Genomic DNA, 12,232 nt, shown 5'->3' with positions numbered 1-12,232 from the left:
GGCATATTCCCATTCTCTCTGTGGTTCAGTAACCATAGTCTACATTATGCTCTGTAATTTCTATGCTCCCTTATTCTGACCCTTCTGAATGGTAAATGTAACCAGAATATTGAACAAAAACTCGTGATTTTAGTGACATACGTCCAAAGTAAGTTCTAAAGGCTCATCTTTTCCTATAGTATATTTCAATCTTGATTAAAACTCTTTCAGATTTAGCGTCCCTTTCCTAAATTTAGGAATGAGATTGAAGCACAGGGAAGTAAGGGGATTTTAGAGGCCGTGTCTGGCTATAACAGAGTTCGGGGTGTGCGGAAGAGTGACCAAGCCCAGTGCAGAGCTCTCGCTCACTGTTAAAGCCCTGCACGCCCCTCACATTCTGGATCATTAGTGTCCCAGCAAGATCTTTTAAGGCTAAGGCATAATTTGGTTTTGGGGATGTTGAATTAGTATTTTTTCTCAATTGAAAAAAGCAATGAAAACTAATTCTAGTAACTATTTATTACTTTCTTTCATGTTGCATTAAAGTTTTGTTGTCCTTGGGAAAGCACCAGAATTAAAACATTAGCATTTGACCCAATGGGAATTTTTTTACTCAACAGTAACCTCCTTGAAAGTTTAAAAAAGAGCAAGAACACACACAAATACAATTTCTTATTGTGTCCTGCGAAGTACTGGATTTGCATATGGTTCAAAGCAGGAAGTTGAAAGTATGCTTGACTAAGTCCCTTTGTGACTTAAGACTGAGAAGAGGGAAGTAGAACCTGTCAGTCCATGGTGTGTGCTAGGAGATCCCTGCAAATAAAAAGGACTCCCGGAAGTGTTTACCGGCCCTAGCTGTAAAGCTAATTGACACTATGTGCCATCTTCCCACCTGCACGGTACCAAATCTCAGGGAGTGAGGATCTGGCTGGTGGCTGGAATCATACATTAGATTGTTCCAGCTCAGCAGTTTTGTCACAGTTAGTTGTCAGCAAATGCACCACAGCCACACTCATTGCTAATGAATAAAAAATAAAAAATAAATAAAAAGTAGGAAAGCTGCTTGTAAAATATGTTAAAAGCTGAGAAAAACCATCATCCAGACATGTGCAGCCAGGATGCTTACCTCATGCACAATTCTAGTGGCCTAACCTTCACACAGACAGTGCATTGTTCCCACTTGACACTAGGCTACTTTCTCAGTTGGGAGCAAAACAGAGTAGATACCAGACAAGCCCATTTAATCCTGTGATCTTTGAAAGCTTTTCCCATTGAAAGAGAAAATTATGTGATGGTGATTTTTTTTTTTTAAAGGATTTTAGACATCTTAGAGCAAATGATATAATCTTCCCGAACAGACAGACTACCTTCCCACCCTCCAGACACTAAGCTTTTCCTCTTAAAAAATTTAATTGCAGGATTTTTTCCAAAACATTTTTAAGCAAATTTAGCCTTCTTTAAGTCAGCCTGAACAGAGATGATTTTGTATTGATTGTTAGTAAGAAACAGTTCTCCAAGCTACTTTTTTTAGTAAATGCTAATGTTTATCAAGTTTGCAACCTAGATTTGTTTCTGTTTTTTTCTGATTGAAAGACAGAACTGAATGTTAAAACTCCATAAACTGACTGCATTCATAGTCATGTGCTTTCCCATTTGGCTTGTTTGATTCCAGAATGCCTGTGAGCAATGCTATTGTGTGTGGGGGGGAGTGAATTATAATGTGTTTGTACTGAGAACATTAAGTTTCAGTGTCCCTACACCACAATGGCCCCTGTGAAGCCTGGCAGGGTGAGAATGCACAAGACTGTTCTGTCTTTCTATTAGATCCACCAATCAAGCACAGAGCCGGATGGGGAGCAGATGGGGGTGAGGCTCTTTTATTCAGTGGGATCAGTTACATCAACATCTTCCTTGGCTGTTTTTAGGGAAACCATTAACATAAGACAGCCAGCATAAATATTTATTGTGAAATTCTTAAGATTTTCTCCACGTCTTTCCAGTGCTGACTGTGTATTCAGCGGTTGTTTCAAAGTAATAAGAGACATCCAGAGAACTGTGGGGCAGCCTTAGAGGTTGTTCCAGTAGCTCCGTGTTCCAGTTCCACCCGTACTACTAGGATTTTTCACGATGTGCTGATGTAACTTGCCACTAAATAATGCTTCTCAGTATAAATTACTAACCACCTTCTTTTGGCTATTCTGGGTACCACAAACCAGTTTTCTAAATAGTACCACTGTTGTAGACTTGCTGTTTACCTATGAGCATATAGTATACAGCACGAGAAGTAATGTCTGCATCATCATAAGCGAAAACTCACGTCAATTTGGTTTAGAACAAGAAAATTTTCTTCAAGATTTCAATGCATAGATACATAGCTCTGCTTAATGGGATAGAAACTTTTGAGACAAAATATGCACCCAAATGTGAGGAACTTTCTTTTCCTGGAAATTTCAGTAGGCTCTGACGTTTGACATGGTCCTCGGAAGCTTTTTGCCATCCATTGTCTTAGTGTAATTAAAAATTAATGTGGTCCCCAGAGTGAGCCAGCTCTATTCCAGTGTTCATTGGGAAACCTCTTTTCTTCTCTGAAGCTACTAACCAGTTGTCTGATCTAAAGGGAAATTGTGCAATGCCAGAGAAGGGGGTGGGGTGGGAGTTTCTTATTCATGTGGAATTTTGAATTTCAGGAGGAATTCTGCTATCCAGTGGAATGCCTAGCTCTCACTGTGGAGGAAGTAATGCATATTCGTCAGGTCCTGGTGAAGGCAGAGCTGGAAAAGTACCAACAGTATAAAGATGTCTACACCGCCCTGAAAAAAGGAAAGGTAGAGCTATTTCAAGTTGGTTGATAAGCAGGGTTAGAAGAATGGTCTGGTCTCTTGTGGGAGTGGTCTGCTGGCAGCCAGATGGTATAGGACTTATAGGGGATTTTAGGAGGTAAGAGGCTTATTCTCTAATACAGAGTTCCTGTTCTGCCTTGCTTACAAAAAGAGGAGTATTTTTGTTTCTCCCTGAGAAATCAAAAACTGTAGAAGATTTAAAACAACCATAATAAATAATGGCATGCCTTCATAAAACCATGTCCACATTTTTAAGTCTTGTAAAGAAACTATATCTGAGAAAGAGACTATCTCAGAACCTTCTTCAGATTGATTCCATGATGGTAAACCTTGGAGAGCTATGGCGTATTACTACCTTTCAAAAGGAGAATTAGGAGTAAATACAGAGCCAAACTATAATTATCACAGAGCTAGACTTGAAAACAGGGTTTCTGAGTTCCCATTTTCCTTCCTTCTGCTAAACTTCCCCATTATATAAATGTAAAGTGTATTTAGATGTGTAAATTAGGAATTTAACTATTGGCAATGCTTTCTTCTCCCTTTAAATTTGTACTTTTTAGCTCTGCTTTTGTTGCCGAACCAGGAGATTTTCCTTCTTCACCTGGTCTTATACCTGTCAGTTCTGTAAGAGGTAAGGTTTTTTTTTTTGTAATTGATAACCATAGTCAAAGAAATACTGGTTGCATTCGTAGTTGAATCATTTTCCTACACAGGAACAGTATTAGAGATTACCCAACCCATTATCAGATTGTGCTGTGCTTAGGGGTTAATAATACTGATTTTTTTCAAAAGAGTAGAGCAAACAGTATTTGGAATTAAACCTGGAAAATGCTTCTCTGCATAGATTTCTTTTACATAACTAAGATCACTCTAGTAAACATATGTCCAGTTGGAACAGAAAAAAAAGAAGTGATTGTCATGTGATCCCAGGATAGACAAGTAAGAAAATCCCAGACAGATGTAAGTTGATCCTTTTACAGGAAACAGTGTAAGAGTTAAGGTTTACAGATTGTCTTCTTGATGATCCACAGTTGTATCAATTTGTTACATTCTGGTAGAAAAATCAAAGGGTTTCGGCAGTTTATCATAAAAATTCACAGCCATGCAGCCATTGGCTTCTCTGACTTTGCAGTCGCATCATGCTGAGTAACATTTCTGATTTTGTATACAGGCCAGTGTGTTCCCAGTGTTGCAAAAAGGTAAGTAAACTTGGTGAAATCACAACTTGTGTTAATTTTCAGGAGTCTCCCTCTTTAACCGTACTGCTCATTCTCGGTTTTGTTTGGGGTGATAGATGCGGCTGCCCTCCAAACCATACTCCACTCTTCCCATCTTTTCATTGGGACCTTCTGCCTTGCAAAGAGGGGAAAGTTGCATGAAGCCAGAAAAGCCCACCCCTGGCCACCATCGGCCACTCCGGAGCATTGCCAGGTGAGCAGGGGGCCTAGGACCTCAGAGCATCTCTGTAAAAGAAGAATGCTCCTGGGGCGCCTGGGTGGCTCAGTGGGTTAAGCCGCTGCCTTCAGCTCGGGTCATGATCTCAGGGTCCTGGGATCGAGTCCCGCATCGGGCTCTCTGCTCGGCAGGGAGCCTGCTTCCTCCTCTCTCTCTCTCTGCCTGCCTCTCTGCCTACTTGTGATCTCTCTCTGTCAGATAAATAAAATCTTAAAAAAAAAAAAAAAAAGAAGAATGCTCCTTTTGAGGACTGCTGACGAGGTAGGGTTCAGACTCAGGGTGGTTTGGGGTGTCTGGGTGGCTGTTTTAATATAGTTTTGACTTGGACACAGGTCTCCAAAACTTCCTAAAGGTAACTTGACAAGGGAACAAAGCTAGCTGCTTGAAGCATACTTGAATGTCATCATTACTTTTCTACTTTAGAAATAATTACTTTGGGTGTCCTTTAAAAGTCATTTTTTTCTTTTTTTTTAATTTATTTTTTATTTATTTTCAGCATAACAGTATTCATTATTATTCACCTCCCCTTCCAATTTCCCCCAACTCCCTTCTCCTCTCTAACTCCCCATGTCCTCCATGCTATTTGTTATGCTCCACAAATAAGTGAAACCATATGATAATTGACTCTCTCTGCTTGACTTATTTCACTCAGCATAATCTCTTCCAGTCCCATCCATGTTGCTACAAAAGTTGGGTATTCGTCCTTTCTGATGGAGGCATAATACTCCATAGTGTATGTAGACCACATCTTCCTTATCCATTCGTCCGTTGAAGGGCATCTTGGTTCTTTCCACAGTTTGGCGACCGTGGTCATTGCTGCTATAAACATTGGGGTACAGATGGCCCTTCTTTTCACGACATCTGTATCTTTGGGGTAAATACCCAAGAGTGCAATTGCAGGGTCATAGGGAAGTTCTATTTTTAATTTCTTGAGGAATCTCCACACTGTTCTCCAAAGAGGCTGCACCAACTTGTATTCCCACCAACAGTGTAAGAGGGTTCCCCTTTCTCCACATCCCCTCCAACACATGTTGTTTCCTGTCTTGTTAATTTTGGCCATTCTAACTTGTGTAAGGTGATATCTCAATGTGGTTTCAATTTGAATCTCCCTGATAGCTAGTGATGATGAACATTTTTTCATGTGTCTGATAGCCATTTGTACGTCTTCATTGGAGAAGTGTCTGTTCATATTTTCTGCCCATTTTTTGATATGATTGTCTGTTTTGTGTGTGTTGAGTTTGAGGAATTCATTATAGATCCTGGATATCAACCTTTTGTCTGTACTGTCATTTGCAAATATCTTCTCCCATTCCGTGGGTTACCTCTTTGTATTTTTTACTGTTTCCTTTGCTGTGCAGAAGCTTTTGATTTTGATGAAGTCCCAAAAGTTTATTTTCACTTTTGTTTCCTTTGCCTTTGGAGACATATCTTGAAAGAAGTTGCTGTGGCTGATATCAAAGAGATTACTGCCTATGTTCTCCTCTAGGATTCTGATGGATTCCTTTGATCCATTTTGAGTTTATCTTTGTGTACGGTGTAAGAGAATGGTCGAGTTTCATTCTTCTACATATAGCTGCTCAGTTTTTCCAGCACTATTTATTGAAGAAACTGTCTTTTTTCCACTGTAGATTTTTTCCTGCTTTGTCGAAGATTATTTGCCCGTAGAGTTGAGGGTCCAGATCTCTCTACTTGAGAGGCTCTCTATTTATTGAGGCTCTCTACTCTATCCCACTGGTCTATGTGTCTGTTTTTATGCCAGTACCATGCTGTCTTGGTGATCACAGCTTTGTAATAAAGCTTGAAATCAGATAATGTGATGCCCCCAGTTTTATTTTTGTTTTTCAACATTTCCTTAGCGATTCGGGGTCTCTTCTGATTCCATACAAATTTTTTGATTATTTGCTCCAGCTCTTTGAAGAATACCGGTGGAATTTTGATTGGAATGGCATTAAAAGTATAGATTGCTCTAGGCAGTATCGACATTTTAACAATGTTTATTCTTCCAATCCAAGAGCATGGAATGGTCTTCCATCTTTTTGTGTCTTCTTCAATTTCTTTCATGAGTGTTCTGTAGTTCCTCAAGTATAGATCCTTTACCTCTTTGGTTAGGTTTATTCCCAGGTATCTTATCGTTCTTGGTGCTATAGTAAATGGAATCAATTCTCTAATTTCCCTTTCTGTATTTTCATTGTTAGTATATAAGAAAGCCACTGATATCCGTACATTGACTTTGTATCCTGCCACATTGCTGAATTGCTGTATGAGTTCTAGTAGTTTGGGGGTGGAGTCTTTTGGGTTTTCCATATAAAGAATCATGTCATCTGCGAAGAGAGAGAGTTTGACTTCTTCATTGCCAATTTGGATACCTTTTATTTCTCTTTGTTGTCTGATTGCTGTTGCTAGGACTTCTAATACTATGTTGAACAAGAATGGTGAGAGTGGGCATCCTTGTCGTGTTCCTGATCTCAATGGGAAGGCTGCAAGCTTTTTCCCATTGAGGATGATATTTGCTGTGGGTCTTTCATAGATAGATTTTATGAAGTTCAGGAATGTTCCCCCTATCCCTATACTTTGAAGCATTTTAATCAGGAACGGATGCTGGATTTTGTCAAATGCTTTTTCTGCATCAAATGAGAGGACCATGTGGTTCTTCTCTCTTCTCGTATTAATTTGTTCTATCACACTGATTGATAAAAGTCATTTTTAAAACTGACCTTGTTTTCAGTGGAGTCAAAAACTTGCATGTAACACTCTCATCTTTCTTCTTTAGTGTTGAAAGCAAATCTGTTTAGTTCTAGCATTCCAGTGGTCTGGCATCACTTGGGCTTATTTTCCTATTGTCAGTATGGCAGAAATAAAGCTTTATGCCAAAAGCTTTTGGAAATTAAAAAAAAAAAAAAAAAAGTTGCCTGAATATCAGTCCCTCTGCATTTAATGCAGAGTAAGGGTCCTTAAGTGAGGGCAGAAGGAGGTCAGGCCAGCTTGACTTACGCACTCACAGGGCCAAAAAGATTGGGGTTTTACAAACCAGCTGCCCACAGGGGCAGGGAGGTGCTGGGCACTGGTGCTGGGTGCTGGGCACCAGGCAATGCTACTGCTGGCTGCTGCCGCCGCTGTGCAGCCCCACTGGTGACTTGCACCGACTCCACTCCGAGACTCTGCCTTGCCGCTCCGGGATAGCCCCCGACTCATCACCTGTGGGTTCAAGGCTGTGGGGCGCGTTGTTCCTTTCTATACCCACACTAAACTCACATTCCTGTTTTGTTTCACTGAAGTAGTCCATGAGTAGAGGATTCCTAGTTATTTCAAAAAATCACCCAAAACATTTATTACAGTGTTGACCTGGATAACTTCAGCTCCCTGGGATACAAATAATTAATAACCCAAGTACAGTTGTTGGAAAGGGACAGGTATATCTGATAAATGCAAAAATGCTGAGGAAGCTGCTCCAAAGAGATCTTTTCAGGACTGAGACCAGTTGACTTCAGTTTACTCTAGTCTGCTCTCCTGTCTACAGTTGACTCGTGTTCACCAACTCTGACGCGGGGTCTCTGGAGAAAGAACTTGAAGTCCTTTCTGAATTATCGATAGGACGTTAGCAACTTGTACTTTGTTTCGCTTTGTTTGTTTAAGTCCACTGTATAGTATTCGAGTGAATACTCTAATTAGGCTTTTTTTCCAAAAATTCTGGAAGGGATACTGAGTTTTCAGTATTAATATTTCTTTTTTTTTTCCCAATATGACTATTTCTTAATAAAACATGTTTCCTTGTTCCTTTTTTTTTTTTTTAATATTTTGAATTTTATTTCCAATTAGAAATTCTTTCTTTGGAAGAGCATGAGGTCACTCGCCCATTCCATAATGTTTTGGGAACAGATTTACTTTTTCTGCACGCATTTTCTCAGTATTGCAGTAGAACTGTAAGTGACAATACTGGATACTCTAAAGGTTGTTTTTTGTTCCAGGTTCTCCTCAAAATCTAAGTCTGTGGACAAATCCGATGAAGAGCTACAGTTTCCCAAAGAGCTGATGGAGGACTGGAGTACTATGGAGGTGTGTGTAGACTGCAAAAAGTTTATTTCGGAAATCATCAGTTCCAGCCGGCGCAGCCTGGTGTTGGCCAACAAAAGAGCCCGATTAAAAAGGAAAACACAGTCTTTCTACATGTCCTCACCGGGCACTTCGGAGTACTGCCCTTCAGAGAGGACTATCAATGAAATCTGAGCCTGTGCCTTTCAGTTGCTTTGTGTTCCGAGTTGGTACCAGCGCAGGAGAACACTGAGCTAGACTGTCTCTCCTTGCCGTGGTCTTAGTTCATAGGCTTGAATTTGCATTAGATCAGATTTTTGCTGCCTCACGTTGTTCCACAGACTGAATGCTGTGTTCCTATCGATTGACGATACGTGACAGGTCAGCCAATCGCTCCTTTGCACCGAGAGAGAACAATAGCTTGAAACTTGCTTCCGTGTGTGCGCGCGGATCTGGAGGCCAGAGACTTTTTCCTTAGTTCAGTTACTTACTGTTCCTCAGATCATTTCCCGACTAAGGCAAAAAGCTTCTCCTAGGAGAAATCAGCCTCACAAAGGTGTCGATGTTCGCACAGTTCTACGCAGTAAGTCATATTGGCACTTCCGCCCGACAGCGTTCCTGCCTAACGCACACAGTGGCCAGGCCCTGCCTCATACTGGGTACCTGGAGTCGCCGGGCTAGGCTGTGTATCATCTCACGGCACAAAATCTGGAAGGATTTGCTCCTGCTATCAAACTGATTTTAAATTATTGTTGCTCTGAGCTAAAGACTACAGGAGGGACTTCATGCCTGCATTCTAGTGCAAAACATCTGGATAAGCTGTACACCCCAGTGGGGAACCATTTCCTCTGAGCTGCTGTGTTCGCCCCAGTGCAATGGATGGGTGTTCCCTGAGTGGGTGACAGGTTTTCGTTCCCTATCTTGAATGGATTATGGTTCCTTGTAGTTTTGTAACAGAGGTCTAAGAATTAAAGTTCTGTGGGAGTTTCAGGACAAAGGAAGGCTAGAAGTTTGTCGAGAAGTTGCGTGTATTTTGGTTAACTCTGAGAAGGATCGTGACAGCATAGGGTGCCAGCCGTTGCCACACTGCGGGGAACGAGCTGGAGCTCATCCATTTTCAGCTACATTTTTCATAACTTTATAGTCTTAGCCATCACAACTAAATTAAGTCACAATTTGGTACCTAAGGTCTCCAACTGAAATTTATTTATTTTTATAAATGAATTTTAAGGGAAAAAATTGTCTAGTTCTTTTAAAATTACAAGAAAATTAACCTGCTGATAGACTTTTTGGATGCTTTTTTGCACAAGTTTTCCTTGTAAACGACTGGAGGGAGTAGGGCGGGTTTTGATGGAGGTAAGTTGGAGGGTAGCACTCACTGTACACATGAACCATCTCAGCTTGTTTGTCTCATGCTAGGAGCTGTACTTTATTATTTTAGTAAGCTTAGAAACTACCAACCAGTCAAATTGCCATTGGCATTTGGGAAATCAATTAATGCACATGCACAAGAATTCCCTAAAAGCTATAGGACCCATCTGTAGTCAGCACTGCAACAGCACCATTGAATAAAAGGCATGGCAGTCACATTTCACTCCACATCAAAGTATAGTAACATTTCTACATTAGATTAACAGTAATACCTCAAAACTGCTCTGGTAGTAGTTTTTAATGGGTTGAAATTTACAATTTAGTAAATGGCTTAAAATTACTTATACTTATGAAATAAACTTTACCAATTGACTAAAATAATGCATGTTAACAGTTCGTCTGTATTTGCATGTCAAAATGGGCCACCAGAGAACCCTTCTTGAATTTGCACATGTTTAAATTATTTTAAAGACTCTTGTATACAAGATTTAAACAGTATATGGGGTGAATCTCATTTATAAAATTTTCCAAGGGACTTTTTGGACTCTGTACCCCAGATGCTTTGGTGGAAGCCACACACCCTTTGAGGGCCCCAGGTTTAGGCCTCGAAATTACTACCAGGAAAGGGAATGGTGTTTGTGTAGATATATAGACATGACCCATGACAGAAGGCTTTTTAAAATAACGACTAGTGTACCGCTGTTACAAAACATAAGAAACTAAGCCCCTAAAATGAGAGTTTCATTCACATTTATAAGACAGATACCTAGCTCATCTCAGTCTTTGGCTTCAGTCCTTCAGGTTTCTGATGCTGTCTAGGCTGATTAGGGCATTTTGATCACTCTTACCAGAGCATTAGACTGAATCCTTGAGCAGCATTAACGAGGTTTGTCAAGTGGGTGGTAAGGTCTATGTGAGATAGTCCACAGTGTGAGAAGAAGACACGTGACACACTTCAAAGCATAGAAATTGAATTAGCCTCACTTTTTATTGCCAAAACAATTTCTTACAGTTTCTCCCATAGCCATGACATGTGCCCAACACCTCAACTTACGTTAGGTAATTCCCAGAGAGTAATTCACTAGCAGCTTTTGGAGCATGGTTTTACCCTTGTTAACCTTGGTCTCTGACCTTAGGCCTGTCTTCCTCTTCTTAACTAGTAAAATAACATACCTTTGCAGTATTCCTTTTTTTTTTTTTTTCCTGGTTTCTGACAATTCAGCATTTATACCTGATCCACCAACAACACATTGGCTAGCTGGTCAGAAGGAGACGTGTCTGAGAGCTCGCATGCACACCTGAGCAGCCCTTGGCATGCCCTCCAGCACTTGCTCCTTTCCTCCCAGACTTCACGAGCTTGCCTCACTGGGAGATCATTCCTTCCCCACGGCTTAACTTTCTACCAGTGTCAGAGTAGATAAGAATGCTTGTAAATACTGTAATATATTTATTAATATTTGAAAGGCATTCATTCAGTGGACAATGGGAATTAACTCTCCCAGGACAAGTGAAAATGAAATAATTGATATGTACGTTGACTTAACAGTCTTACTAGATTTCAAGTCTTAAGCCTTTCAGATTAAACCAGAAGGTTGTTAAGTAGGAGTTTTTAAAATGATCTTACATTTGAAGAGATGATGTGATTAGCACCGTGAACTCGTACCATGAATTTTTTAAGGCTTTTATTTTTCTAACTGTATTAATAAATATAGCATTGGATTTTAGGGGTCACATAGGAGACATGAAAGTTTTCAAATTATGTTGCTATTTGCTAAAGCAAAATGGCAGAAAATTTTGTTCATGCCAGACTGTTGGAAGAGCCATGGAGAAATGTGTACACTGACTGGACTTTGACCTGGCTTCCTGTGTGTGTGAGACTCAAGGTATTGCTGGCATTCGGGGTGACATGACGGTACTAAACGTTTTCCATTCAAGTCTTTTATTTTAAAATTTAGGGAAAAATAAAATGGCTTTCCATCATAACTTCCGTGTTGAGTTCCTATTGTAAAATGGTGATGTCTTTTTGAGAACTAGCGGTCAGAAACCATCTAGGTTAGGAAGGCAAGATACTTGCATCTCAGAAGTTACGATCGGGTTAAGATCGACAATCTGACAAGGACCACAATAGAAAAATTTTTAGAAGGAGCGCCGGGGTGGTTCAGTCAGTTAAGTATCCGACTTTTGGTTTCGGCTCAGGTCATGATCTCAGGGTCGTAGGATCAAGCCCCACATCAGGCTCTGTGCTCAGTGAGGAGTCTGCTGGAGATTCCCTCCCTCCCTTTCCCTTTGCCCCTCCCCCAGCTTGTGCACACACTCTCTCTCTCACTCTCTCTAAAATAATAAATTTTGAAAAAAGGTAAGGAAAAACTTTCATTAATAACAGAAAAAAGGAAAAAATTTTTAAAAACTGAGGCACTACCGTAATTCTACTATGCTACCAAGAAGCCGTAACTTCCTCTTTTACCCTCCACAGTGTAGGAAATTAAGATTCCACAAATAGTGTGTAACGTTTCATCATATATGAGAAGTCACATGTGCAGTGACAAATTATGTGCAGA

At 40.3% G+C, this 12,232-nt stretch overlaps 1 protein-coding gene across 4 annotated transcripts in view; it reads left to right on the top strand.

Annotated features, from left to right (window-relative positions):
• SPIRE1 (spire type actin nucleation factor 1) overlaps positions 1-11,657 on the top strand; it is a 187,093-nt gene extending 175,436 nt beyond the window's left edge. For all 4 annotated transcript variants that reach the window (XM_059138678.1, XM_059138679.1, XM_059138681.1 and 1 more), the window contains 5 exons: positions 2,667-2,804; positions 3,380-3,450; positions 3,991-4,018; positions 4,114-4,250; positions 8,240-11,657. In XM_059138678.1, coding sequence (XP_058994661.1) covers positions 2,667-2,804; positions 3,380-3,450; positions 3,991-4,018; positions 4,114-4,250; positions 8,240-8,498 — 633 coding nt within the window. In that variant the 3' untranslated portion in view covers positions 8,499-11,657. The remainder of the gene's footprint in view (positions 1-2,666; positions 2,805-3,379; positions 3,451-3,990; positions 4,019-4,113; positions 4,251-8,239) is intronic.
• The last annotated feature ends 575 nt before the right edge of the window (positions 11,658-12,232 follow it).

This window comes from Mustela lutreola, chromosome 11 (assembly GCF_030435805.1).
Source record: "Mustela lutreola isolate mMusLut2 chromosome 11, mMusLut2.pri, whole genome shotgun sequence".
Classification (NCBI taxonomy): domain Eukaryota; kingdom Metazoa; phylum Chordata; class Mammalia; order Carnivora; family Mustelidae; genus Mustela; species Mustela lutreola.
The sequence above is the reverse complement of the archived record's forward strand: the minus strand, read 5'-3'. Positions and strand labels throughout refer to the sequence as shown.